Below are 27,953 nucleotides of genomic sequence, written 5' to 3'. Positions count from 1 at the left end.
CAGCAGTCGAGCCCCTAAAACACTACCGCGTTAATGCCCCCCCTCCCCCCCTCTCCCGGGCGTTTAGGCTACTACTGTACCGCACCAATAAGAGTAACGATTCTCGGTACAGATTGATACTTGTATCCCCAGCAGCAATAACTAGCAGAACCACGATGATGATGAGATGTATGTGCCACATCGGTTTCTATATAAGAGTAGATGCCAATTCCTGGATATCGACAACATTGTCGAAACTCTTGTATGATAACCCCCCGTACGATTGTAGTGTGGTTAAGCCCTTCGGAGCGCGCACCCTAGGGCACCCACCTGATCAACAGGGACGCATTCAGATATTCTCTTGGCCCATCGGCCCATGTGACAGTAATTATAGTATTATGATAGTGCTGTACCGTATCATGTATGACGGGAAAGAGTCTCACCTGGTAATGGTCTGTACTGTACTCCGTACTACTGTATTATTAATATCGCTACCGCGTTGCAGACTGGTAGACTTACCATGATGTAATAATATTCCGTACAGTGGGAGGGTTTAACGGCGGCTCTGTTAGCTGGCTGCCGGTAATTCCGTATGGTCATTCTAAAGACCCCCTTCGTCCTGACGTCCCTCTTCTCTAGTACGTCGATCATTTTTTTGCGTTATTCCATCTGCACCCCCCCCCCCCCCCTCCGATGCGTCTCATAGACTGCCCATCATGGCGCCCCTATGCTCAGACCCGCGCCAGATCGTGGTAAATTTCATTCCCGCCCGCCGTCGTGCCCTACTCGAGCTCGTCGACGACATCACCAACCACATGCTCGAGGAGCTGCAGGTCGCACCCGACGAACTAGGTCCCGTCTCGACAGGCGAGTCCACGCCTTCGTCCCGCGGGAACAGTGGCGCCACCACGCCCTGCGATACGCCGCCCCTTCCGGGAAACGAGTTCCAGCCTCCCTCTCGCTCGTCCACCCAGCCTATCCAGGACGAGAAGCCGAAGCGAACCGAGACCGACCCTAGATCCCCCGCCCAGGAAGGTTGGGGGGGAGGGGCAAAGTTCGACGTAGGCTCCAAGCTCAAGGGTCTGGTGCCCAAACCTGCCCAGGACGCCCTGCGGATTCAGAATGCCGCTGTCAAGCACCTCGAGGACTGGAAGAAGGAGTTCATGCCCAAGCTTCGGGAGATCGTCATGGTCGACGACGACGACAAGATCAGGGCGGAGCGTAAGAAGCGTGCAGATGCCATGGCACGGACGGAGGAACGACAGGCTGCCCAGGGCGGCGGCAGCAGCAAGCAGCCCTACCAGGTCCCCGACGGCGACGGAGACGTCCAGCTCGACAGGTCCGAGGACTTCTTCGCCCTGCAGATGCTGTACGCTCCCGTGCCCACGAGGCTCACCACCGTGCCGCTGAGGGACCGCCAAGAGGCCGTCAGCTGTATCCTGCTGCTGCTGCTGTCTACGGGAAAATACTCGGCCCACTCGCGCACCCTGGCCCTCTACCTGTCTGCCTCCCTCGAGCTCTCCCAGTCCTTCCTCATCCACGAGGAGATGGAGATTGCCCAGACCCTGATCGAGTCGTCCAAGGCCGGAGAAGACCAGAGGCAGGCGTCCATGTCGGCCGAGGCAGAGGCCGCCAAGCGCCGCGAGGCTAACAAGGTTGGTCGTTTCCTCAAGGTCGGCTTGGCCTCTGTCGTCGGCGCCACCGTCATCGGTGTTACCGGAGGCCTTGCTGCCCCTCTCGTTGCGGGTGCCCTGGGTGGCGTGCTCGGCGGTATCGGGCTCGGCGGTGTGGCCAGCTTCCTGGGGATCTTCTGGATGAATGGCGCGCTGGTCGGCACACTGTTTGGTGCGTTCGGCGCAAAGATGACAGTACGTTGGGTCCCCTCTCCGCCCCCATCCGGGGCTGCTCCCTCTATTTCACCGTACATGTACCATTTAGCAGCATGCGTGACTTGGACTGACGCCCTGGCTAGGGTGAGATGATGGACAGCTACGCCAAAGAAGTCGAAGACTTCAAGTTCATACCGCTCCAGGACAGCCTCACAGGCAAGGATGTCGGACACGGGAAGGGCGACCAGCTGAACCGGCGACTGCGCATCACCATCGGCATCAACGGCTGGCTCGGAACGGAGGAGGACATCACGAAGCCGTGGCGCGTCTTCAGCACCGAGACGGAGGTGTTTGCCCTGCGGTACGAGGTCAAGACGCTGCTGACGGTGGGGACGGCCTTTAGCGACCTCATCAAGTCCGCAGCGTGGAACGCTCTCCGGTACCAGGTCATCCGGCACACGGTGTTTGCGACGCTCATGGCAGCCCTGTGGCCCATCTCGGTCCTCACGGCCGCCTCCCGCGTCGACAACCCGTTCAGCCGGGGCCTCAACCGCTCCCGCAAGGCAGGCCACCTGCTGGCCGACGCCCTCATCAACCGAGTCCAGGGCGAGCGTCCCGTCACGCTGGTGGGCTACTCCCTGGGGGCTGCCACCATCCACGCCTGCCTCCAGTCGCTCGCCAAGCGCCGCGCCTTCGGGCTGGTCGACACCGTCGTCATCATCGGCGCGCCCGCACCCTCCAGCCCGGCGCACTGGCGCACCCTGCGCACCGTCGTATCGGGCAAGGTCTTCAACGTCTACTCGGAGAACGACATGATCCTCGGCCTCGTCTACCGCGCCTACAGCATGTCCATGGGCGTTGCGGGACTCCAGCCCATCCGCGGCGTCGACGGCGTCGAGAACCTCGACCTGAGCGCCTGCGTGAGCGGACACATGCGCTACCCCGAGCTCACGGGCGAGATCCTCCGCAAGTGCGCCTTTGCGGGCATCGACGCCGGCGACGAGATCCCCATGGACGACGTCATGGTCCTCAAGGACGACTATGCACACGGCAAGATCCACGACGAGGATATCGACGACAAGATGTACGACCAGGATGCCAAGGAACTACCCCACACCGATCTGATCCCCGGACTGGCAGACGGGGAGTCAGATCCCAACAACGCACCGTCAGATCAAGAAACGGGTCCTCAGCTACCACCGAGACCTGCAGCAGCAGCAGCTGCTGCTGCTGCTGCCACCCCTCCTGCTGCCGAGGTGAAACCACCACTTCCTCGCCGCCCAACAGCGGAAGTGATGGGCTCTGCGCCCAGTCCCCGGCTACCCAGGAGGCCTACCGCGGCCGCGGCACCAACAGCACCGGCAAACCCTCCCCTACCTCGCCGCCCGACAGCAGAGATGGCGGCAACGGACGGCCAAGTGCCAGACAGACCACCACCCCCGTATGAGTCCTTGTCCACACCTGCCGCCGTCCCCTCTAGAAGACCGGTCCCCCCCCGCCGCGTGGATACGAGTACAAGGACCATCAGTGAGCCTGCTCGTCCGAGGACGCCAGATGAGGATGATGACGGTGGCCCGATAATGATGATTGACAGGGATTATAGTCCTTAGCATCACGGGAAGTAACTAGTATTCATATTGCTAAAGAATATTCAATTTTTTTCAAAGAAAAAAAGAAAGAAAAAAATGAACTTTGAAAAATTTAATAGCCCGTGACCATTATGATTTATTCTCCACGTCAAGCGGAGGGAACAACATCAAGAACTCTCAATTGGTAGGAGAAAAGCTGGAAAATAACAAATCCTGATAGTTCAAATTCAAGAAAAGCAGAGTTAAAAAAAAAGCGAATTGGTATTAGATACAAAAGAAAAGACAGCCAAACCATTGAAAAAAAAAGGAAAACAGATAAAACACATTTATAGAGAAGAAGAAAGGGGAAAAAAAAAGTAAATGCGTTTATCAAGAGAAGGAGAGAAAAAAAGTAAAAAAAATCTCATGGTCCGTTAGGCTCAGAAAAGAAGGAAAAATAGGCGAGAATTCAAGAGAAGAAAGATAAAAAGGCATGGTATCTGTATACCGCATTGTAAAGGCGTGAGATCGGAAGGGAGGAGAGAACGTGTCAGAAGAAGAAAGATGTCAGGAGAATAAGGACAAGATTACGCCCGGGAAGGAGAGATCCCCTGGGAACTGTGGGCGCTGGGCGTAGTGGATTGAGGACCGTTGACACCCTCCATCGAGCCTGTCAGTTCGGCCACGCGAGCCTTGATACGGGCGACGCGGGACTCGATTGCTGCTGCCATGTTAGCATTTATAATTTCACGGTAGATCCATATGTAAGATGGAAGGAGAAAGGAAGAAGAAAAAACTCACTCTCTTCACCACTGGTATCGTCATCCTCCCCACCACCCTGGTGTGAACGGCTGTGGAAGCTCCTAGCCGGGACCTGCTCGTCCTCGGGACGCTGGTACGTGGCCGACCGATTAGCGGCGTTCTTGCGGATCTGTGCCCATCGATCCTGAACCCCCGGACCAGCGGTGTGGCTGAGGCGCTCCTCGCGCGGGATCTCATGCGAGCTGGTGAGCGAGGGGGTGCCGCGCTGGACCGGACGGCGCGCGATGGGCGGAGGGGTGGCGTCGCCGTCGTCATCGTCATCGTCATCGTTGTCGCGGGGGGAAAAGGCTGGTTGGTCGTCGAGGGGACCCTGGTCGAAGCGGGCGAATTCGCGCTTCGCCTCGGCCGCGTCCCTGGCGTCTACGGCAGAGAGGTCGCTCACCGAGGCCGTGTCCTCGGCGGGCGGCGTGGGACCGGAAACCGCGGCCTTGGGCGTGTCGGGACCGGTTGTGCCGTTGTCTCGGTCGCTGTCGTTGGCCGGAGTGGCCACCTCCCGCGTGGGAGTGGCGGCATCGGGCGTGGCGGCCGCAGAGGTCTCAGTGCTCTGGGAGTCCTTGCGGAGCATGGCGTTGATGTCTGCGGCCGCGTTGTCGGGAACCTTGGAGCTGCGGTTCTTGCGCGAGAAGAGCTTGCGGAAGCCGCCGGACTTGGACTTGGGCATCTTCTTGTTCGGCTTTTCCTCGTCATCGTGGGCGATACTCGACGGCGTCGGGGCGGGGGCAATGGAGTCGGCGGTATCGTCGGCCGGGGCAGGGGCGGGAGCAGGGCTCTCGTCTCCGGGTGGAGGAGCAGCCTCGCTCCCGGGAACAGGTTCCTCCTCCGTCTCCGTCTCAGGCTTAGGCTCCGGCGACTTGGCGGGCACGGCGGGCGCCGTCTTGGGCTCGTCCTCCTTGATCGTGGGAGGACCGTTGGTCGAGGGAGCCGGCCTGTCCTCGGTGGGAACGGGGGACAGGGCCATGCCACGGCCGGCATTGCTGTTGGCCAGGTAGGCGTCCTTGATAGAACCCCTGTCGTACTTGCTGACCCATCTCATGGCCGGCGACGCGTCGGGGACAATGTTTGTCTGCATGGTGAGGACGCTCATCGTCTTGTCGGTCGTGTCACCCTCGCGCCCGCGGCGCTGGGCCTCGGCGAGGGCCTCCTCCTGCCTCTTCTCCTGTTCGCTGGCGGCACGCAGCTGGGCGGCCTTGGCCTGGATCTTGGCGTGCGTGTCTGGGCCGATGTTGGTCCTGCTGGCGCTCGTGGCGAAGCTGGTCGTCGACTTGTCAGCCGCGGCCCGCTCGTTGAGCTGCTTGCCCGTCGACTTGCGGCGCTTGAGCGTCTTGCCGCGGCGTGTCCAGTTGAAGAAACCCTTCTTCTCGGCAATATAAGCGCCCTCCTGCGGCTCGGGTGCTGCGCCTGCAACCATCTCCTCGAGGACAAGCCACCGGCCGCCCCGGATATTAGTCTCGACGACGGCGCAGCGTCCGAATGCTGCCTTGCGGTCCTGCGTCTCCTCAGGCGCCAGGCTGCTCATCCACACCCACCAGAAGGCGTCGTCCAGATCGAGGAAGGTGATGCTGGCTAGCTCTCCCGGGTCTAGCTCCTGGTTTGTCTCGAGACGTGGGTTGTGCGACTGCGAGCTGCGCTGCCTGTCAGGCACCTGGATGGGCGGCAGGAACTTGTCGGGGGGGAGGAGAAGGTTGGATCTCGCCTGGTTGTTGTCATCGACGAAGCCGGAGGACAGGAAATCGGCCCAGGAGGGGGTGGTCGGGCGGCCGAGGCCGTTTCCGGAGGAGGGACTCGTCCGGAGCCCTCCTGGCTGCTGCTGCTTCCTGGCGGCGCTTAGAGCACCGTTGTTGCCGTCCGCATCGTCGTCATCGAGAGTGCTGGAGAAGCCGATGTCCTCGAAGCGGGACCACGAGGCGTCGCGCAAGCTGGTCGAGTGCTTTATGCTCGACACCTGCGACTGGTTCGCGGCCGAGACGGCCTTGAGAACTCGCTTGCACTCTTCGGACAACGACTGGACCGGGTCCTCGTAGGCGGCAAACTCCTGCAGGGCCTTGTCGGAGTCGCGGTATTGGAAGTGATTGGCTCTCCGGAGCAGGGCAAACGGCGTCGGCGAGACTGTCTCGACAATCATGACGACCTTGTTGGTCCGCGACATCATGAGATCGGGCTTTTGGGGCGGGTATTCGGTCTCCTGCAGGAGCTTCTGGAGCGACATGGGGAGCATGGAGATACCGGTGAGGTTCTGCTCGGGGGCCACGGACCTCAAGTAGGCAAAGAAGAGGTGGCTGGTAGCATCGGCGGCATTGAGCCAGGCATTGTAGCCGCCCTCGAAGCCGTTGCCGGTGTCCCTCTGCTCAAAGGCCCACCAGGCAGCCATGCGCGAGAGCTTGCGACCACCGAGACCGTTGGACTTTCCGTGGGCGGCAACAGCGGCCAGCAGGTCGAAGAAGTCAAAGATAATGCGCTGGCGGGCACCGTTCTCGACGCTAATGGGGATGAAAGTCTTGAAGGAGTCTCGGGCCATGTTGGAGTCTGTTGAGGAGAAGCTCTAAGGTTAGGGCGGGATCCCCACAGAAGCAGCCCAACGGTCGAGTGGGTGGGCAAAGGATGAAGGATAGCTCGAGACATACCGTATTCTCCGACCTTGAATAGCTCATAGGCGTCCCATCCGACAACACCGCCCTGAAGGCGGCCCCAGCACCATTTCACGACGCCAGAGAGGACCATGGGACTGGTCATGCGAATCTCCTGGGCCAGAATCTCGCCCCGCACAGCCTGCTTCTGGCCAAAGAAGTGGCGGATAAAGTTGCGCACAGCGCTCGGATCGGAGGTCGGTCGGAAGGGCAGCAGGAGGAAAGGAAGATCGAGTGCTGAAGAGCCAGGTCCGGGTAGATGGTTAGCTGTCGGGCCGCTGCTTGAGAGTTGCCTCCTCGTATATACTGCTACCACTATGGGCATGTCCAGCGGGGGAGGGGCAGTTCATACCTCGAGATTTGAGCTCCTCGGTGCAGAAACGGATCAGTTCGTGAATCTCCTCGGGCTCCACGCTGCTGCGCGTCCATGCATCGTCCCATTGCGGCTTGGCGGGCGTCGACGCGGGCTGCTGGCTGGTAGCATTCTTCTTCTTGGACTTTGTGCCCTCCTTGCCGCTTTTGAGGCGGGAGAAGAGACCTGCCATGATGCGGTGTGCCTGTTCACCCCCGGAGTTTTGTAAGACGATGATATATATGCGGGCGTGGAGACAGGACGAGAATCAATCGGCTCGGTCGTGTCTTTTCGTGCGGTCCGGCACGTACGGTCGTGGAGATGCTTGATATGGATCAGCCTGCCAGAAGTTCGTAAGGTGTCAGGGGTTAGCCTCTTTGGTGACGCGGTTGTGATCCCAAGTACAAGTAGTGTGTGGCGTGCGTGCGTGCGGTGCATGTGTGTATCGGATGTGTGTGTATGTGTGTTGCAGCCGTTCTGCCGTCCGTCGCCGCACATGTGACGAGGCGCAAGTTGGAGGAAACTCACCTACTGGTTGAACTCGTATGCTGTACGTCTACTCGTTACGGCGTCTGCTCAAAAACCGGGTATCCAGTTTTCAAGACGGAGAGAAAATTGTTATGCGCAGGAAGTGGGAATGCATGGAGGGGCAGGGGGGTGAGTCCATATGAAGGTGGGAAGCAATCAGGTTGGCAGGGTATAAAGGAGGGTGAGAAGAGTACCCGTAGTACGGAGTAGCTGTGATAGAAAGGAGAAATCGGGATGAATCAATGAGTGACAAAGGCAGGGAGAGAAGGCAAAAGAAACAAAAGAATACATGAGCAAATGAATCGAAACGGCGAGGAGGAAGGCAGGAAAAAAGAAGAAGAAAAAAAGCAAGTAATTTGCAGCTGGGAAGCAGAAACAAAAATGTGAGGTTTCGCCGTCGCACTCGGGAGAGGGGCGTCTGCTTGGGGGGGGGGAAGTGGCATCGGCCCTCTTTCTCTCAGCAATCAATGGACTCAGGGGGGGGGAGGGGGATCACACATTGTATTACGGAGGACCTGAACGGAGTATCATTACTCTCACTCGTACTCTACGAGTACATGTACTCACTCGTAGTAGAAGAGTCCGTAAACGAGGCGTCAAATTGACAAGGGGCTTCGAGTGGGATTGGACCATCTCTTCGCGTCTACTATTAAAATCAAGAGTTAATAAAACTTGTGCTGCAGCCTACTCGTCCCCAATCTCCGACCCAGGCACGTCCCACGCGCCAAGGACCACCGCGGAGAGAGAGGCCAAGGGCAGAAGGCAGTGCATTTTCAGATCAGATAGCAATAATACCACCATGTTTGACGTGCGAGTGGCACAGACTATACAAGAATGAGTAGATGAGTAGATTCGATCATCGTCGCCCTCACTCACTCTGTCATAGTCAACCTCACTCCCTCTCACACACACGAGTCAACAGCCAGCCCTCCAGGCTTTGGGGTCTCTCTTTGGCTCTGACCAGACGCCGACGAATCAAGGACGAATATGATGGACACGGACGGATATTGGACTGATTGGCTCTACAGATTACACGGGGACGAGACCCCTGCTCTCCGTCCATTGACCAACGTTGCAGCATATGACTGGCTCTGGGGTTTCCCTTGGACGCGACTGACGTGACGCGCTTATTCTGTTGGTACTAAACCCGTAGTGCTGGCAAGACTGTCCATACTTGTAGCAATCGTAGCACTCACCCGTACATGTATGCAGTCGTGGTGCTCCTCGTGGTGTTACGTCGTACTTGTACGCGTGCAAAAAAACAGTCCGATGTACGACGTAATCATGGCGGAGCACGAGAAGTAAAAGTGACAAAGAGCCAGAGAGAGAAAGAAGGGGAAAGAAATGGAGTTGATGGTAGCCTTGTGGCTCGTCATTGTTGATGCCTCACAAGGCCACAATCTCAAGGCTGCCTCCTGCCTTTTGTGTGCAAATCTCGTGTGGTCGCACCTGCCTTAAACCTGGTTTTGGACTATTTATCGCCGATGGCCTTCTCTTTTCTTCTCAACCTCATCTCTTCCCAGTGAACTACTAATCTGTAGCTAGTGCCAATACTAGGAAATGCTATATTATATGCATGTATGAGTACAAGATTACATACTCATATATCACCGAAGATCAACATCCTCCTCCTCCTTTTGACCTGTCAGGCCATGGCTCATCCCTATAGAACAGATAATACTCGTACGGAGTACGGAGTACAGATACAGCTTATTACTTTATCGCGCCTAAGGTAGTATTGCTACCTACAATCGCACCATGGCCAAATCTCTCTTCTAAAATTGCCCGCCATCTAGTATTATTACTCTCTTCGCCCCGCCCTCTGTTTCGACGACTCCAGGAAGCCAGCGGGCCTTGAGGCTTGAAGGTCTCTCATCTCCACAACCGCCCCTTGTGTATACTTCATACGGACCGGAGTATTCAAGACTGAGCGACAAAGACCCTGCAAAGCATACGGAGATTCCCCTGCCGATGATACTACGCCGCAGTAATCCTCGTAGATGTCTGTCAAATTTCAATTGGCTTCCAAGATTGGCTGGAAGATTCCGGGGTCGCATCCCTCGACTTTCGTACACGCAAACTTCCTTCCAGTAATACAACCTTCATCTTGAAAACATCCTTTGTTGTTGCCTCAATAATCACCGGGAAAAAAAAACCAGAAATTTCTGCTGCCAAATAAACATATACAAACGCCAGACCACATTTATACATGCCGAAAATAGGAACGTGAGAAACATACGACCATATCATCTAGGGCGCCGCCCTCTTTTCGGCAGCTTCCTCGGCCAACCTCAGGGCCTCCTCAAAGGCATCATCGCCACCACTCTCATACTCGTCTTCGACAGCTGGGTCATTCTCCTTGTTCCCCTCGTCCTTGACCTCGCTCTCCCTTTTGTCTCCTCCGGCTTCCCTCTTCTCTTCGACCTTTTTGGGAGTGCCGGCAGTGGGGGAAGAAGGAGGAGCAGGAGCAGGAGCAGGGGCAGCAACGACCGGGGCAGGGCCCGCCGCCGCCGCCGCCGCCGCAGCAGCAGCAGCAGTTGTAGGAGCATTAGTAGTACTAGTACTATTACCAGCAGCAGTTGTACTCGTGGTGGCGGGGGCGGGGGTAGCAGAAGCGGCGGGGGCCGGAACAGCAGCAGGAGGGGCAGCCTTGGTCGTGTTACCGGGCTTGAGGGCCCAGTCAATCTCGCCCTCGGGGCCGTAGCGGGAAATCAGCCACTCATTCGCGGACCGAAAGTGCCTGCAGTCGAAAAATCCCCTCGAGGCGCTGAGCGGGCTGGGATGCACGCTGTTGAGCACAAGATTGCGCTGCGTGTCAACCTTCTGGACGCGCTTCCCCGCGGGCGTGCCCCAGGCCATGAAGACAACGCCGCGGGTGCGCTTCTTGGCCACGAGGTCGATGACCCTTTGCGTGAACCGCTCCCAGCCGCGGTTGGCATGCGAGAAGGCCGCGTGGGCCCGGACCGTCAGGCACGTGTTGAGCATGAGGACACCGCGGTCGGCCCAGGGGGTCAGCAGGCCCCCGCGATCAGCAGGCTCGACAAAGCTCGGGTAGTCCTTCTTTAGTGCCTTGTACATGTTTCGCAGGGAAGGGGGCGCCGGCGTTGGGGGCCGGACGGAGAAGGCCATGCCATGGGCCTGGTTGTCGTTGTGGTAGGGGTCCTGGCCGACGATGACCACCTTGACACTGTGGAAGGGAGTGTGGCGGGACCTGCGAACGGATTGTCAGACAGACCGATATTGTTTCCTAGGCTCTCGAACGGCGGTTCAGAGAAGGAAAAGAAACTGACCAGGAATACACGTCTTTAGCTGGTGGGAACCACTTCCTCTTGGATGCCGTCTCCTGACGCAGAAACCTCTTGAGATCGAGAAACTCCTTGGTCGTAATGTCATCCTTCAGATGGGCCAGCCAGCTCTCATCCAGGGTATCAATCTCCAGCTGCAGCAGCTCCTTTTGCTCGGCCGTCAGTCCAGACACCCACTTTGCCTTGTCAAATTTGGAGACTGGCAGCTCCGGTGCCAAACCGAGGGTCGATGAAGCGGAGGGGCCAGGCTTGGGGGCGCTGAAGAAGGAGGTGATGCTGGCATTGGACCTGGTCTTCTTTGTGTCGTTCTTGTCAGCCGCCGCGTCGGCCTTGCGCTTGAGTGTTGACGACGACATTGTGAAGGATCTTGTTGCGGGAGAGAGGTGGAACCGGGACCAGAAGACAGGCAGACGCAGCCTTGTTTTACTGCTAGTTCTCCGGAAGATTGTGAAAGTATGAGGAAGACCCGCTGGCTGTGTGTTTGGAAGTACAGGTGCTAGGAAGGACGACGGCGAGATGTGGAAGTTTGTTTGCCTAGGCGGTGACGGCGGTGGTTGTGTTAGTTATTACCAGTAGGATGAGGAACGGTAGACGCGACCCTTGACGCGACTCCCATTAACGCGCCGCCCTGAGGGCTGTGGCTTAGACACCAGCCACGGGGTATTAGGTCGTAGACCGCCACAGGCATAGTGCCTCAGGTTGCCGACAGTCATACCTGCATGGCGCCGCCTTGGTGGGTACCGTCAGCGCAATATGTGCTTTCAAAATGGCCATGCAGTTCATTCACCGTCTTCCCAGTTGAGAGAGAGGAAGAAGTCTGCATGTGCATATGATGCTCCAAGTTGGCATGCGACATGATAACGAAAGACCGTTGCTGGAAGTGGCCGACTACTCGTCCGATGCGTCCGATGGAGCTCATCAAGAAGCGCATGACAGATGACTAATGTGAACTACTTCTGTGGGTAAGTGCTGTTCTGTACAGATTACAGCTTCCAAGTTACCAGCGACAAGGCGGCAAGTAATGAAGCCACGAAGTTAACCCACAAACTATAGTGCCCATTCACATTTGTCCTCTGCCTCGTATGTTGAAGGAGATCCCCAAGCTGTGAGCTGACAGGTATTGATAATACACGAGAGGCTGCTCTCAGGCGCAGAGAACTGATGTGCTGCCTGGGGCACCCATTTTCGGACCCCATCTGGATGGGACTCCGACAGGACGCACTTATAGCGTAGCTTGTATTAGTGACCTGGAGTGCACTGAAAATGTCCACAGTGATACTGTATTAGCAGGCCGCCTCAGCCGACTGCGGAAGTGGCCAGCTTGTAGGTCCGGGTCTTCCAGCTTACCGTACCAAACAACATAACTGCCCGCGCCCCCCACGCAAAGTCCCCGTTGTCAACCTCAACTTCGACGACGACCGACTTGGCTTTCTGCTTGTTGGATCCTTCTCCCCCACGAGCCATGTCCTGAGGCTACTATTTTGTCTTGCACATTGACATCTGCCCAGCATGGCCAGGCCAGTTCTGTGCCTTCTACGTGAGTCCCTCCTCCCCTCCTCACGGCGCACGTGTCGTCACCCCTCCGGCCGCTCACGCCATAACTCTGGCTAACCTTCTATCTTCACCTAGTGCTTCTGCAGGCCATGGCTGTAGCTGCCGCGGGCTGGAGCTTTACTTTTGGTGATGATGCAGGAAAGAAGACCCAGGGCCACCGGGACGAGCATGACGCCAACCCCGGCATTGGTGCTGGAGGGCCCCGAGACGAATGGACACAGCAGAATTATGGTATGGCGGCTCCCCATGCTCATCGACTGGTCGACGGGCTAGATGGCATTCCCAACTGACAAGAGCGATCGTAGCCGAGCGGAACTTTTACCAGGCCGCCCAGATCCTACGAGCCGCCCCCGAGGCGCCGCACCAACGATCGCACAAACCGTCCGGGCTCGTCGCCTTGGCCCTCCAGTACATCATCGAGGTCCTCCCGACGGGCCCCGCCACGTCGCCGTCGCAAAAACCGCAGGCGACCCTGAGCCGCCCCGTTGCCGAAGCTGTCGAGCTCCTCGAAATGGCCGCCGCCGTCAACAACTCCGACGCCCTATACACGCTGGCTGAGATCAACTTCTTCGGCCACTACAACTACCCCCGCAACTTCCGGGTCGCCTACGACCTGTACGACCGACTCGCCTCGATCCACGGAAATACGACAGCCCAATACATGTTGGGCGTCTATCACTCGACAGGACTGGGCGACGTGGTCCCGCAGGACCAGGCCAAGGCCCTCCTCTACCATACCTTTGCCGCAGCCGGCGGAGATCTCCGATCTGAGATGGCCGTGGGCTACCGTCACTTTGCCGGCATCGGCGCCGTCAAGAGCTGTGAGATGGCTGTGGAACACTACAAGCGGGTTGCAGACAAGGCCATCGAATGGTTCAAGTCTGGGCCTCCCGGAGGCAGGTCCTGGGTTCACCAGGGCTGGCGCATTGCCGACGACGACGGCGGTGTCTTTGGCGAGGGTGCCAGTGCTTCGAGCGCTGGCATCAACGCCTTCAAGCCGAACCTCAACTCGGACGCGAACGCGGCTATCAGCGACGTCATCGAGTATCTCGACCTGATGTCCCAGAAGGGCGATTTCAAGGCGGCCTTCAGCCTCGGCAGGATATACTACGAAGGCCAGCGAGGACTGGAGCGTAACCTAGACTTGGCCAAGAAATACTTCTTCGCTGTGGCTTCGCGCTACTGGAAGCGGGACGGCCGTCTCGTCGAGAACTATAAACCGGGAATCGAGAAGACGGCGTGCAAGGCTGCTGCTTATCTTGGCCGCCTGTACCTGAGGGGAGAGGGGCTCAATCAGAACTATGACAAGGCCCGGACCTGGTTCGAGCGCGGCGTCACGAAAGGAGACCCGCAGGCGCAGTACGGCCTCGGCCTGATGCTGCTCAACGGCTACGGCGGTAAGAAGAATATCCGCAAGGCCACTGCTTTGCTCAAGGTCTCGGCCGACCAGGACTTTGCACCAGCGCAGGTAGAGATGGGAAAGCTTCACCTCGACCAGGGTAGCCCCGAGGATATCCGCATCGCCAACAACTACTTTGAGCTGGCCGCGCGGTACGGCAACATCGAGGCCCACTACTACCTCGCCGAGCTGGTCCACTACGCCGTCGGGCGCGAGAGCCTCTGCGCCATCGCCCTCAACTATTACAAGAACGTGGCCGAGAAGGCGGAGCCGCTCGTCTCCACGTGGGCGGAAGCCAACGCGGCGTACGAGGCCGGCGACATCGATGCGGCCTTCCTGTACTACCTCCTGGCGGCCGAGCAAGGGTACGAAAGGGCGCAGACCAACGTGGCCTACATGCTCGACTCGCAGAACTCAGGCCTGCCCCTCATGGATCTTATCCAGGCCCGGCTGGGCGGCGAGGCCAACCAGCAGCCCAAGCGGGGCGGCCTGCTGGACAACCCGCGCATGGCGCTGATCCACTGGACCAGGTCGTCGAGGCAATCCAACATCGACTCGATGGTCAAGATGGGTGACTACTACTACTACGGCATCGGCACCGAGAAGGACATCGGCAAGGCGGTGCAGTGCTACCTGTCGGCGTCGGACCACTCGCAGAGCGCCCAGGCCCTCTTTAATCTCGGGTGGATGCACGAGAACGGCGTCGGGCTGACGCAGGATTTCCACCTGGCCAAGCGATACTACGACCACGCCCTCGTCGTCAACAAGGAGGCCTACCTCCCCGTCACGCTGAGTCTGATGAAGCTCCGGCTGCGTAGTGCGTGGAACACGATTACCCATGGCGACATCCACGGTATTCAAGAAGAGCCCAGTAAGTTTTACTCTCGACTCTGGCAGCCAGAGAGGGAGAGGGAGAGAGAGAGAGAGTAGAAAGAAGAGAAATATTCTGACATACCACCGACAGAGGCAAAAAAGGACTGGTCCCTCTCGGAGTGGATAGCCAACTTCATCCAGGACGACGGCTACATGTACGAGGACGACGCCTACCTTGACGACCTGTACGACGACACAATCGGCCCAGGCAGCGAGGGAGATCTTGACGAAGGGGGACTCGTGGAGAGCCTTCTCATCGTCAGTGTCATGGCTGCTCTTGTCTTCCTCCTCTGGTGGAGGCAACACATCCAGCAGGCCCACGCCCAGCGCCAGGAGGAACAGAGAGAGCAGCAGCAGCAGCAGCAGCAGCAGCAGCAACAACCTCCGCCTGAGATGAGACCGGATGACGGATTCCCAGCATGGGCCGCTGGGGGTTTAGGTCTTTGATGTCCTCTTTGTTGTCCCATCGCGTGTACATGCATTATTATCTGGTGGAAGAAAATGAGCAAAGCAGTAGATCATGGGGAGTTTTATTTTTATTTTTAGCGTTTCTATTTTCGTGTACTTTGCCGCGCGTTGGTATTCATTCTCCCCTGTTTCTTGCTTTTCCTCGAGGCAATAACAAGCGATGCGAGTTCGGACTAGCAACTTACGAATTCTTTCTTCTGGCAGTAATACCTCTTGTTGGTAGATTCTGATATGATGTAACTGTCGCGCGAAGCACGTTGGAACGGTCAAGTAACTGGTCTGTACCATGTGAGAGCAAAGAAATGTGAACCGTTGGACTGCCATCTCGGAATATCACACATGAAAGAAAAAATGGGTAGATGGGCGAATTCATCCGAGTGGAACGATGCCATGAATGGATACTACGAGAGCTGCAAGACTCGGTAGAATCTACAGACTACATACACGTAGATGCTATCGGCAACAAGGCCGACACCGGCATAACGTCGGATATATATCCCCCCTCCCGCAAGCTGAGCTTTCCCTCCAGGCCACTCACGTGTTTCTCTGTCTCTCTCCCAACGAGCATCGCATTGATACTGCAAGCTGCCCCCAGAGGCAATCCAGACGTCCTCGTACTATACGCAGCTTCACCTCCCCCCATTTCGGACTGAATGATTGGATCTCTCTCCTCTGCACCACCACATCGATTCATCTCCACCCTGCCGTCCGCATCCGCGCGTCACGAAAACGAGCACGGAACGTGTGGCTGCCCATCATGATGGACCAGCGCGAACTCGAGTCAAACGTCAAGGCACTGACGAAGTGCATACAGGCCAACGAGCCCCCGGAGACTGCGCTCCACCTCCTAGACACTCTCAAGAAGAATGCCTCGCCTACGGAGGAGATGCTGAGGGTATGTGTTGTGCGATAGCGACGGTGATGGCGATGCGATGCGATGCGACTCTGCGCGTATGGAACCGGGTTGGAAAATCAAAAGAAGGAGAAGAAGATGAAGAAGGAGGAGGAGGAGGAGGAGGAGGAGAAATAGAAGAAAAAAAAGGGAAGAAAAAAAAAGGGAAGAAAAAAAAAGATACTGACTTTTCTGATGCCAGGCCACACGAGCGGGTGTTTATGTCGGCAAGCTACGATCCAACAGCAACAAGGAGATTGCACGGGCAGCATCGGAGCTAGTCATGAAGTGGAAGAAGCTGGTCGAGCACGAGAAGAAGATGAAGGGGGCGGCAGCAGCTAGCAAGGCCAGCTCATCTCCTACGCCCACACCGACACCAGCATCGACATCTGCGGCTACCGCATCGGGATCTGGATCGGTGTCGGAACCTTCAGGTGGTGGTGGTGGTGGTGGTGGTGGTGGCGCATCGAAGAAGAAGTTTGAGGGGGACCCGGAGAAGCGCAAGTTCGACTCGGACGGCGTGGACATCAAGCGGACCGAGTCCAACACGCGCAACCAATGCATCGGGCTCATCTACAACGGCCTCGCGTACCGGTCCACGGAGCCGTCGGGCGACATCATAGCGCGCGCCGTGGCCGTCGAGTCGGCCGCCCACACGACGTACAAGGGCGAGACGGCCGAGTACAAGAAGAAGATGAGGTCGCTCTTCGCCAACCTCAAGAACAAGTCGAACCGCGAGCTGGGCCAGAACGTCATGTCCGGCGTCATCTCGCCCGACAAGTTCGTCGTCATGACCGACGACGAGCTCAAGAGCGAGGACAGGCGCCGCGAGGAGATTGAGCTCGAGAAGGAGAACATGAAGAGAGCCCAGGTCCCCATGGCCAAGAAGAGCGTCAGCGACAGCCTCGAGTGCGGCCGCTGTAAGAAGAAGATGGTCAGCTATACACAGGCGCAGACGCGCAGCGCCGATGAGCCCATGACTACGTTTTGCGAGTGCATGAATTGCGGAAAGCGTTGGAAGGTATGTCTATCTCTCTCTCTCTCTCTTCCATCCCTTCCAACCCCCCCTCTTGCAGTGTGCTGACCATGGCTTTTCTACCAGTTTTCCTAAATGGGCGATGTATTTTTTCTTAAATTTTTTTTTTTTTACGTCGTTTCATCTTCTTCCCACTGACTTAAAAGGAAGAGAGAGAAAAAATGCTCTAAGCGGGCAGTAGTCACGAAGTGAAGAGAGAGTGCGTGACTTTTTGTTTGAATTTGGTGTGCGTCCAGGGGAGGGCATGGAGTTTGTGTCTTTTTTTATTCTTATTTTTTATTTTTTATTTTTTAAACAACAATCCCTATTCTTCTTTCTTTTTTTCCCCCTTCCCATAAGGGAAGAAACCCCCATCTTCTTTCTGGTTGTTTACTTATCAACAGTACTGCGCATGATGATGGCCACGGCTGGATCTGGATGATTACAGAAGCTTCTGACAGTTTCGCAATGGTATCATTGCTTTTTGCTGGGATAATTAACCCTCTATAACCTCCCCCCCTTCTCCCTCTCCCCTTTGCGGTGCTCATTATAATCTACATCCTGGTTCGGCATATTTCGAGCCATTCACCACGTTCGCTCGTTCCCGCACACGGGGAAGGAAAGCTTGATGTAGTATTGTCATACTACATATTTCCTCTATGATATATAGATCCCGATCCGGATCCCGATGAGTACCTCGAGGCTACTAGTAGTCAGGACAGACGGATCACGCCCGGGTTATGCCAAGCTCGGAAAACAGATCCTCGGACTTTCCGGCGTCCTGAGGACCCATGTCCTTGATATTCTTCCAGAACTTGGACAGATGCCTAGCGCCCGAGTCGCACAGGATGGTGACGACGGTGCTGCCGGGAGGCAGGGACATGGCTGTGACGACGGCGGCGACGCAGTTGACCGAGGAGCTGCTGCCGACGAAGATGCCGTCATTCTCGACGAGCCAGCGGGCCATGCGGCAGGCCTGGGCGTCGGAGACCTTGACGGCGTCGTCGACCATGTCCCTCCCGGCCTCGAAGTTCTCCGTGACGCGGTTGATGCCGATGCCCTCGACCATGGAGTCGACCTGCTGGCGGCGGCGGGTGCCCTCCCTCTCGGTGGGGGAGTACATGACGCCGTGCTTGACCTTGTGGTAGAGCCCGCTGCCCTGGGGGTCGGCGAGGACGACGCGGAGGCGGTCGCGCAGCGCGGCCTCGTCCTTGAGGTAGCGGGCCACGCCGGATATGGTGCCGCCCGTGCCGGCGCCGGCGACGAAGGCGTCCAGGCGGCCGCCCGTCTGCGCGTAGATCTCGGGCCCCGTCGTGCGCAGGTGCGCGCGCCAGTTGGCGGCCGACTCGAACTGGTTGGCGAAGAAGCCGCGGCTGCCGTCGGCGTGGGCGCGCTCGTGCTCCTCGGCCCTCCGCCGCGCCAGGTTGACGAAGTGGTCCGGGCTGGTGATGGGTGCGACCGCCACCCGCTCCACCGCCGCCCCCAGCGTCAACAGCAGGTCCGACTTCTCGTGGCTCTGGTCGTCCGGCATGCAGATGTGCGCGCGGTAGCCCCTGGCCCGCGCCAGCGTCGCGAGCGATATACCGGTGCTGCCGACCGTGCCCTCGTAGATGGTGTCCCCCCTGCCGGGCACGAGCAGACCCTGCGACTCGGCCTCGTCAATCATGTTGAGCGCCACGCGGTCCTTGGGGCTGTTTCCCGCCCCGTTGAGGAACTCGGCCTTGGCAAGCACATTGCGGCCCGTCGCCTGCGAGAGGGAGTGGATCTTGATGAGCGGCGTGTTGCCGATGCACGAGTCTATGCCCTCCGACAGCGGTGGTGCCCGGGCCTGCGCCGCCTCGTCGGTCTCGTCGTCGTGGTCCTCCAGCTGCACCGGGGCGCCACCCCACCAGCTGCTGCTGTAGCGGCGCAACGGACGTTCCTGCGCCGAGTCCTTGTTGCCGCTGCCGTTCTTGCTGGTCGTTCTGGTTGCTGATCGTCGCTTGCGCTGATATCGTTGCTCCAGATCCGGGTAAAAGTCCTTGAAACCGAGTGTCACCAGTATGCCGGCTGAGAAGGCAAAGGCCACGGCAGCCGTGCCATATGCCCTTGGATGGTCAGTCAGTGACATGCTTATGCTAGGGAAATGTGCCCATGTCAACCAGCGTTGATATTGAATTGTTTTCCCTTTCTTTCTTTTTTTTCTTTCTCTCTCTCTCTCTCTCTCTCTCTCTCTCTCTCTCTCTTTGTTTCCCTCTTCTTCTCTCAGCTCCGGAGCACAATCGATGATGCAATATGAGAAAGTTGAGTGTGGTATCAGAATTATCAGAATCGGGTTTAGTCATTTTGATGTCATGATCCGTTTTTTTTCTTTTTTTTTCCTTTTCTTCCTTTTTTTCTTTTATGCTGGTACTAACGTAACGTAACGCTCGATTCTCCGTTTAAAACGGGGTTCACCAAATTGAGCGCGCGTCATTGGTGTAATATGAATATTAATATATCAATACGCGAGGGAGGAACGGAACATCTCCACAGCCGCAAATCAGCCGTGAACCTGCTCAGATGTTATGCATTGGCCGCGGCTTTCAAACAATGATTATTACTACTCGTACTATAATACTGCATCGCATCCTTCTCCCACCGCCAATTCCTCCTCCCCTTCGCTCTTTCGCTCTCCCGCTCTCTGTGAGCCTTCAGTTCCTTCCTCCTTCCTTTCCTCCTTCCAGGGACGCGCGCCGGAGAGAGAGGAGAGAGGAGCGGACAGCTCAGACGAAGAGCTAGAGAGAGAGAGCTAACGACGATGGACTCCCGTCTAGCATCCGACTTCTTTCGCCAGCTCTTCCGCCATCGACCGCGAGGATGTGTACGAAACTCCGCTGCCGGCCGCCATCACCACCATCGCCATGAGCTGTGCGCCGCCGTCTCACGCCCACCCTCGCGACGGACGTACTCTGCACGGCCAAGGGCATCCAAGGACCGAGGCATGAAGTCCAACGAGTCCCGGTGGCAGCAGCGGTCGACAATCATGCCCGAGGACCGCACAGCCGAGTTCGCCCAGTACCCCGAGCTGTCGAGCTGGGATCTCAAGGCTCGCACGGAGCGGCCACGACGATGCAAGATGCTGCTCCGGGACTTCATAGACGGTAAGGCTCCAGGCTCCATCATCTTCGCGTCTTCCCCACCCCACGCTTCTCTGACATCTGCATGCAGACAGTCTATACAACCCCGCCTACGGCTACTTCTCCAAGCAAGCCGTCATCTTCAGCCCAGGCGAGCCCTTCGACTTCAATTCGATGCGGGACGAGCTGGAGTTCAACTCGGAGCTGGGACGGCGGTACACCGAGTTCGAGGACGCCCTGGACGACGCCGAGGGCGAGAACCCGACGCGGCAGCTGTGGCACACGCCCACGGAGCTCTTCCGACCCTACTACGGCGAGGCCATGGCGCGCTACCTGGTGTCCAACTACCGGCTGCACACGTACCCGTACGACGACCTGCTCATCTTCGAGATGGGCGCCGGCCGCGGCACCCTGATGCTCAACATACTCGACTACATCCGCGCCATCGACCCGCAGGTCTACGAGCGCACGCGCTACAACGTCATCGAGATCTCGCCCTCGCTGGCCGCCATGCAGGAGCGTCACCTGCTCTCCGCCACGGCCGAGTCACGCGGCCACGCCGACAAGGTCGACATCGTCAACCGCTCCATCTTCGAGTGGGACCGCTACGTCCCCTCCCCCTGCTTCTTCCTCGCCATGGAGGTCTTTGACAACTTCGCCCACGACGCCATCCGCTATGACGTCGCCGCCGAGGTGCCCCTCCAGGCGCACGTCCTCATCGACGCGGACAACGACATGTACGAGTTCTACCTCCGCCAGCTCGACCCCCTGGCCTCCCGCTTCCTGCGCATCCGCGACGCCGCCACCGCGGGCAAGTACCCCAGGCCCTACCCAACCAACCCACTCCTCCGCTCCCTCTCCACGCGCCTCCCCTTCGCGCCCAACCTATCCAGCCCGGAGTTCATACCGACCAGGCTCCTCCAGTTCTTCGACGTCTTGGAGAAGTTCTTCCCCGGCCACAGGCTCGTCTCTTCCGACTTCAACTCCCTCCCCCAGGCCATCAAGGGTCTCAACGCTCCTGTTGTCCAGACTCGCTACAAGAGGACTACCGTCCCTGTTTCGACTCCTCTGGTGTGTTTCTGTCCTGTCATGCTTTCCACCCCCCCCCCCCCCCCCTTTTCTATTCCCCTCCCTTCCCTTACTCTTCCATCTCTATTCCTCCCCGCCGGGCTGACAGACAAGACAGGTCCACCAAGGTTACTTTGACATCCTCTTCCCCACAGACTTCAACATAACAGAGGCCATCTACCGTGCCGTCACCGGGAAACTCACCCGCGTCATGTCCCACGAGGACTTTATGCGTCACTGGGCCTATGTCGAGGACACCGAGACCCGGAGCGGTGAGAATCCTCTGCTATCTCACTACCGGAATGCCAGCGTCATGGTGACCGTGTAGTCGTCTCCATGCATCATGCATCAGATATATATACATAGCTGCTGCTGCACACATCTTGTTTCTCTTCCCCTCCCGTGCCTCCTTGTCACGCACACACGTTCCTGTACATCGAATTGAATAACAAGCCACCTTGGCACTCCCCTTCAACTCTCGTATCGGAATCTCACAACTACTTTCTGTCTGCTACTATTACAGAAAAGCTTTCGTTCCCTCAACGTACCCACCCCTATCAAGAGTCATGGAGACATGCACGTCTCTGAACACGCAAGCAGACAGTAGTACATCTCTAAAGACCTTCTCAACCCCGAACCCTAACCCTTCTCAACATGAAAGCCATAGAAACAAAGGGAGGGGGGAAAAAAGGAAACAAGACCCCAATTTCCGTAGTTGGCATCATCAAGCCGGAGAGTTGAATTTTTTGGATTTTTTTCTAATACATGAAATAATCCCTTCCTTCCTTTTTCCCATTCCCTTGCTGTTAAAAATAATTCCCTTTATACTAGTAATAAAGTTGCTATCCACCACATCTACAGCTTCAACTTCTCGCTGAGCCACTTAGTCGCCGTGTCGACACCGTCGTCGATAGCCTCGGGCTTAGTACCCTGTCCCTGGCGGGAGGGCTCCTTGCCACCAGATCGGCCACCGATGACGTCAGACACGGAAGCAGCCCATGCCTCGGCGGTGACTCCCTGGGAGGAGAGGTCCTATTGCATTGTGTCAGACACACGATCACACGTGTAGATGGGGGGTAGAAATAAAGACAAGGCAAAGGATGAGAAGAGCAGGAGGGAAGAGGGCAGAGAAGAAGACGGAAAGTGGTATGGAAAAGAGACAGAGAAGAGAGAGAGAGAGAGAGAGAGAGGAGAGAGCATACCGTTCCGACATAGACACCGTGAGCTACGGCACCCTCCTCCTTGCTACCGCAAAAGACGTAGACCGACTTGTCCTTCTTCTTGCTCTGGAAGTGCTTGACCACCTCGGTGAGGGCCTTGGGGTTGGCGCCGATGGGCAGGCGGCCGATGAACCACTTGGCCTCCTTGTTCTCGTCAAAGTGCTTGACGGCGGCGTCGACGGCCGCCTTGGCCTCGGCCTTCTGGCGCTTCTTCTGCTCCGAGACGACGTCGGTGGCGATCTTCTGGAAGCGCTGGTTGAGCTGGTCCTTCGTCAGGGCCGACACGACGAGCTGGCTGAGCTCCTGCGACGTGGCCTTGATCCGGGCCTCCTTCTCGGCGCCGAACGGCATGGCCTCGAGGGCGTCGACCTTCTTGGCGAACTCGGCCGCCTCGCGCTGCACCTGGTGCGCCGCGTCGCCGGTGTAGGCGATGATGCGGCGGATGCCCTTGGCGATGCCGCTCTCCTCGACGATGACCAGGTCCTTGATCAGGCCGGTGTGCTCGACGTGCGTGCCGCCGCAGAACTCGACGCTGTACTTGCGCCACTCGGCGTTGCTCGGGTCCGCCAGCATCCTGTCCAGGTCCATGCCGATGGAGACGACGCGCACCGGGTTGGGGTACGTCTCGCCGAAGACGGCGCGGAGGCCCTCGATCTTGCGGGCCTCGTCCAGGTCCAGGTCCTTGGCGTACACCTTGGCGTTGGTGCGGATGTACTGGTTGGACAGATGCTCGATCCTGCGCAGCTCGTCAATCTTGACCTGGCTCTTGTGCGAGAAGTCGAAGCGCAGCTTGTCGCTGTCCACGAGCGAGCCCTTCTGGTTGACCTCGTCGCCGAGGACGTCCCTGAGAGCGTGGTTGAGCACGTGCGTGCCCGTGTGGTTGTTGCGGATGGGCGCGCGGCGGAGCTCCTCGTACTCGCAGATGATCTCGTCGCCCCGCGAGAGAGCACCGTACTCGACGTATCCGCTGTGCAGGATGTAGCCGCCGTAGTTCTGCACGTCCAAGACCTTGAACTCGGCAACGCCGTCGATGACGAGACGCCCCGTGTCGGCAACCTGGCCGCCGGACTCGGCGTAGAAGTTGGTCTTGTCGATCAGCAGTCCGAGCGCCGTGTTCTCGGGCACGTCCCGGGTCGACTTGAGGAGCTTCTCCCCGTCAAAGATGTGCTGGATCCTGGCCTTGATGTCGCCCTTGACAAATTTGGCAGCGTCGTCCGTGCGCGGAGTGGACAGCTGCCGCTCCAGCTCGGAGATCAGGTGGACGTCCAGCTTGGGGAACTGCTGGACCGAGTCCTTGACGACCTTGCTGGCCTCCTTGGCCTTCTGGCGCGAGGCCTCGACCTCGGCCTCGTCAATGTCGAGGTTGCGCTCCTCGGCCATGAGCTTGGTCAGGTCGGTGGGGAAGCCGAAGGTGTCGTAGAGGCGCCAGACAACATCGCCGGCGAGCTTGTTGGAGCCCTCCTTGGAGGCCTTGGCGGCGAACTTCTCGAACTGGGTCTCGCCGCGGTCGAGGGTGCGGGAGAAGGCGTCTTCCTCCTCGTCGAGGATCTCCTTGATGTCCTGCTGCTTCCTGACGAGCTCGGGGAAGTCGGCGCCCTTCTGCTCTACGAGGGCGGGCAGGATCTGGGAGAAGAAGGATCCGATATCGGCGTTGAGGTACTTGCGGCCGTAGCGGACACCGCGGCGGAGGACGCGGCGGATAACGTAACCGCGGCCGTCGTTGTTGGGGACGGCGCCGTCGACGATGGCAAAGGCCAGGGTACGGATGTGATCGGCAACGACGCGGTAGGCCATGTCGATGCCGTCGGCGTCGTCCCTGTCGTACTTGTCCGTGTAGGGGCGGGCGCCGGTAACCTCGTGGATCTTCTGGAAGATGGGCGTCCAGGCGTCGGTGGCGTAGTTGGAGCTGGTGTCCTGCATGACGGACACGAGGCGCTCGTAGCCCAGACCGGTGTCGATGTGCTTGGCGGGCAGGGGCTTGAGGCTCCTGTCGGCCTGGCGGTCGTACTGCATGAAGACGAGGTTCCAGATCTCGATGACCATGGGGTCGTCCATGTTGACGAGGCCGGCGGCGTCGCGGCCACCGACCTTGTCGTAGTGGATCTCGCTGCAAGGTCCGCAGGGGCCCTGGTCACCCATCTCCCAGAAGTTGTCCTTCATGTTTCCGGGGATGATCTGGCTCTCGGGCACGCCCTGGTCGAGCCAGTACTGCTTGACCTCGAGATCGGGCTCGAGGCCGACGTCGGGGGCACCCTCGAAGTAGGTGACGTAGAGGCGGGAGGGGTCTAGGCCGTAGACCTCTGTCAGGAGGGTCCAGGACATCTCGACGATCTCCTTCTTGAAGTAGTCGCCAAAGGACCAGCTGCCCAGCATCTCGAAGAAGGTGTGGTGGTAGCTGTCCTTGCCGACGTCGTCGAGGTCGTTGTGCTTGCCGCCGGCGCGGATGACCTTTTGCGAGTCGACGGCACGCTTCAGGCCGTACATGGGATCAGTCTTGCCCACGGTTCCGAGGAAGATGGGCTTGAACTGGTTCATGCCGGCATTGGTGAAGAGCAGGGAGGGGTCATTGTGAGGGACGACGGGACCGGAGGGGACTGTGATGGCGTGTGCATTGTCAGCGACGACATGCCCTCTGCGAACTTTGCAGTAGCAGTATGAGAATAAGAGTAGAGATGATTTTTTTTTTCATGCTTTTGTTTTATTTTGTTTTATTTTGCATCAACAAAGCAGTCGTTTCCTCTCATGACGTTATCCCGATGAGGGGCAGAATCCGGGGACCGAGAGAGTAGAGGGAGGGGCAGCAGAAGAGGAATAAAAAAAGAGCCTACCAACGGAATGACCCCTCTCGGCGAAGAAGTCGATAAAGGTCTGACGCACGCGCGCGGCCGGCCACGCGGGCGACTCAGCCATGATGGCACTGGACGAGGAAAATGGTCGACAGCGGCGGTCGCAGAATAACCAGATGGAGGAAGCTCTGCGGGATCGTATGGACAGTGTGGCGCGCGTCTCTGGTGATGTTGGTGTATGTTGGAGGTGCAATCGTCTTGCTGCTGCCATCGCTGTCGTTGGTGGATTCGGCTGGAAACTTCTACAAGAATGGGTCAGACAGCCGCCGCCGTATCTGGCCGAGCCGCCACCACCTGCCGTCGCTGCTGCTCCTGCTGCTGCCACCTTTCTCGTCGTCGACATCATCCCCATCTCTTCAGCAAACCCTTCCCATAAAAAGGATCTTCTCTCCTCCTCTTTTTCTCTCCTCCTCCCTCAGCAGTCTTCTTTTCCCCCCCCCCCTCGTCTTTTCGCCCCTTGCTTACTTGCACTCTTCTTATTCCAGCCCGCGCCTCAACGCCCCCTTCATCGGCCCTGGTCCTGTACAGCAAAAATCCCCCGCCCCCCAATGACGATGAACTTTGAGTTGCAATAAATCGAAAGCCGATCAAACCTCTCTCTCGATCGCTCCGACGAAGGAAAGGAAAGAGAGACAGAGAGGGCCGAGCGCGCGCGCTCTTTGCTCGTTGATACGGAGGAGAGAACTAATCTTGTTTTTTTTTTTTTTGGTTTCCAATCTTTAAAAAACAATGTTGCGCACTTCACCGACAACATCAAACGCCATCAATCCCACCATCAGCAACGCAGCAGCCTCAGGCCACGATGTGCTTCGCCCTCAAGCCGGTACCAAGAGAAAGGCTGCGTCCCAGGATAATGAGCGTCTAACCAAACGTCTCAGTCTACTCAATCTGGGTATGCACTTTTGTTCTTTTTTTTTTTTCTCTCTTCCTCTTTACTATCTTCTTCTTCTGCTTCTTTCTCATCATCACAAGACTGACCGTCCCACAAGAAAGAAATGGATCCAAACTATACGTCCCCGTAGAGAATCCATCCGCCGGGCAAGCTGCTCCTGTTCCAGCTACCCTTCCTACCGCATCGCAACCATCGATAGCACAACAACAACAACTACAACTACAACAACGACAACGGCAACAGCTACCAACCTCAAACGACGACGACGACGACGACGACGATGAGATGCATCTCGACAACTCAAAACATAAAGTCTACATCTACGATCTAGACGACGAGCTGTCCTCAACCGATGGCGACGACGACACCGCCACCTCCGACGACGGCCGCCTCATCTTCCTCTCCGACATAGACAAGCATCTCATGGCCAACCGTATCCCGCCTCACATCCTCGCCAACGACCGGGGAGAGCTGGCCGGCATGCAGATGGTCCTATACAGCGATCCAAAGTCCCTGTCCGTCTCGGAGGAGAAGGACGGCGTGAGGAAGGCCATCATCGAGTCGCGGAACCGTCTGCGCGAGAAGCAGAGGCTTGAGAGGCATGGTGTCGTCGTCGCTGCTGATGCCTCCAGCACCGCTACTGGTGCTACTGCTGATCACGGCCCTCTATGCGGAGGCGACGCCATGCCACCAACTCCGACGCAACCACCCAACTCCGATATCGCTACGTCTTTCGATAACGTAGATTCCATGGACATAGACTAATGATAATTCTAGCCTTCTTTTTCCTTGACCCTCCTTCTTCCTTTCTCCTTCTTTTACTCTCCCCCGGCGTTTTCTCTCTTTTTTCTTTTTTTCTCTTCTCGTCGGTTTCACGTACAATCCGTATTTTATATGTATACTGTCTTCGTGTATGTATATACTCTATATGTATATACTCTGTATGTATATATATATATATATATATATATATATATATAGATGCACATATTGTGCGTGGCTAACCCACCTAAGAGGCATCTGTCACGTTCCTGATACTTGCACCATCTCCTCTTCCCAGCCCGACACCCTCTAGGGCCCTGTTGTCCCGAACAATGGCCCGCCGCGCATCCTCCCCCTTAGGTACAAACGTCGCCGAGAAGGTGATGATCGAGATGATGGTGAAATGCACCGCGGCTGTCCACAGCAATCGGGTGTGCACAGCGCCGGTCCATCCGCCGTGATACAGGTCGAGCGGGAAGCGTATGATGGTGTACAGGGCCACCTCGATGCAGAACAGGCAGGCCAGGATCCCCCTGACGCAGGTGCCCTGGACCGGTCTCGGCTCCACGCGCATCACGATATCCTGCACGTACGAGGCAACCGTCGACGCGGCCGCTCCATACCCTACCGACAGGAACGTCGTGAAGCCCACCGCCAGCAGGAGAACCCCAGTGTTTCCCGGAGGGGGAGGGAAGAACGGCGTGATCCACAGGAAGAGCATCACCGCCGAGTTGACCCGGAGCCAGAAGATGGGTGTCTTGACGCGGCTGCTGCAGAAGACGATGAGAGAGCCCAGGACCATGCCCAGGCTGGACCCGCATGCCAAGATGAGGAAGCAGCCTTCTCCAAGCCTGTAGGC

At 57.7% G+C, this 27,953-nt stretch overlaps 9 protein-coding genes across 9 annotated transcripts; 5 read left to right on the top strand and 4 right to left on the bottom strand.

The window, feature by feature from the left end:
* Positions 1-695: 695 nt before the first annotated feature.
* Positions 696-3,418, top strand: GMORB2_4011 (Protein of unknown function (DUF726); the record flags this gene model as incomplete). The annotated part of the gene is made up of 2 exons (XM_035465987.1): positions 696-1,847; positions 1,952-3,418. The coding sequence occupies 2 exons, from the start codon at positions 696-698 to the stop codon at positions 3,416-3,418; spliced, it is 2,619 nt and encodes an 872-aa protein (XP_035323824.1).
* A 545-nt stretch (positions 3,419-3,963) lies between these two features.
* On the bottom strand, positions 3,964-7,367 carry GMORB2_4010 (protein of unknown function (DUF1708); the record flags this gene model as incomplete). Its single annotated transcript, XM_035465986.1, has 4 exons — positions 3,964-4,097; positions 4,178-6,721; positions 6,820-7,059; positions 7,175-7,367. 4 exons carry the CDS (start codon positions 7,365-7,367, stop codon positions 3,964-3,966), a joined length of 3,111 nt encoding a protein of 1,036 aa, XP_035323823.1.
* Positions 7,368-9,952: 2,585 nt separating this feature from the next.
* GMORB2_4009 (uracil-DNA glycosylase) lies at positions 9,953-11,363 on the bottom strand (the record flags this gene model as incomplete). The annotated part of the gene is made up of 2 exons (XM_035465985.1): positions 9,953-10,913; positions 10,993-11,363. 2 exons carry the CDS (start codon positions 11,361-11,363, stop codon positions 9,953-9,955), a joined length of 1,332 nt encoding a protein of 443 aa, XP_035323822.1.
* Positions 11,364-12,516: 1,153 nt separating this feature from the next.
* Positions 12,517-15,280, top strand: GMORB2_4008 (uncharacterized protein; the record flags this gene model as incomplete). The annotated part of the gene is made up of 4 exons (XM_035465984.1): positions 12,517-12,544; positions 12,637-12,792; positions 12,867-14,831; positions 14,925-15,280. 4 exons carry the CDS (start codon positions 12,517-12,519, stop codon positions 15,278-15,280), a joined length of 2,505 nt encoding a protein of 834 aa, XP_035323821.1.
* Positions 15,281-16,058: 778 nt separating this feature from the next.
* GMORB2_4007 (uncharacterized protein) lies at positions 16,059-17,304 on the top strand (the record flags this gene model as incomplete). Its single annotated transcript, XM_035465983.1, has 3 exons — positions 16,059-16,196; positions 16,396-17,214; positions 17,296-17,304. The coding sequence occupies 3 exons, from the start codon at positions 16,059-16,061 to the stop codon at positions 17,302-17,304; spliced, it is 966 nt and encodes a 321-aa protein (XP_035323820.1).
* Positions 17,305-17,935: 631 nt separating this feature from the next.
* On the bottom strand, positions 17,936-19,318 carry GMORB2_4006 (cysteine synthase; the record flags this gene model as incomplete). The annotated part of the gene is made up of 1 exon (XM_035465982.1): positions 17,936-19,318. The coding sequence occupies one exon, from the start codon at positions 19,316-19,318 to the stop codon at positions 17,936-17,938; it is 1,383 nt and encodes a 460-aa protein (XP_035323819.1).
* A 669-nt stretch (positions 19,319-19,987) lies between these two features.
* Positions 19,988-21,702, top strand: GMORB2_4005 (Pfam:DUF185; the record flags this gene model as incomplete). Its single annotated transcript, XM_035465981.1, has 3 exons — positions 19,988-20,330; positions 20,398-21,377; positions 21,484-21,702. 3 exons carry the CDS (start codon positions 19,988-19,990, stop codon positions 21,700-21,702), a joined length of 1,542 nt encoding a protein of 513 aa, XP_035323818.1.
* Positions 21,703-22,229: 527 nt separating this feature from the next.
* Positions 22,230-25,504, bottom strand: GMORB2_4004 (alanyl-tRNA synthetase; the record flags this gene model as incomplete). The annotated part of the gene is made up of 3 exons (XM_035465980.1): positions 22,230-22,406; positions 22,577-25,188; positions 25,423-25,504. 3 exons carry the CDS (start codon positions 25,502-25,504, stop codon positions 22,230-22,232), a joined length of 2,871 nt encoding a protein of 956 aa, XP_035323817.1.
* Positions 25,505-26,169: 665 nt separating this feature from the next.
* GMORB2_4003 (uncharacterized protein) lies at positions 26,170-27,951 on the top strand (the record flags this gene model as incomplete). Its single annotated transcript, XM_035465979.1, has 3 exons — positions 26,170-26,332; positions 26,430-27,060; positions 27,561-27,951. 3 exons carry the CDS (start codon positions 26,170-26,172, stop codon positions 27,949-27,951), a joined length of 1,185 nt encoding a protein of 394 aa, XP_035323816.1.
* Between the last annotated feature and the right edge of the window lie 2 nt (positions 27,952-27,953).

This window comes from Geosmithia morbida (assembly GCF_012550715.1).
Source record: "Geosmithia morbida isolate 1262 chromosome Unknown scaffold_2, whole genome shotgun sequence".
In the NCBI taxonomy this organism is placed as follows: domain Eukaryota; kingdom Fungi; phylum Ascomycota; class Sordariomycetes; order Hypocreales; family Bionectriaceae; genus Geosmithia; species Geosmithia morbida.
This window is presented reverse-complemented; position numbering and strand designations above follow the sequence as displayed.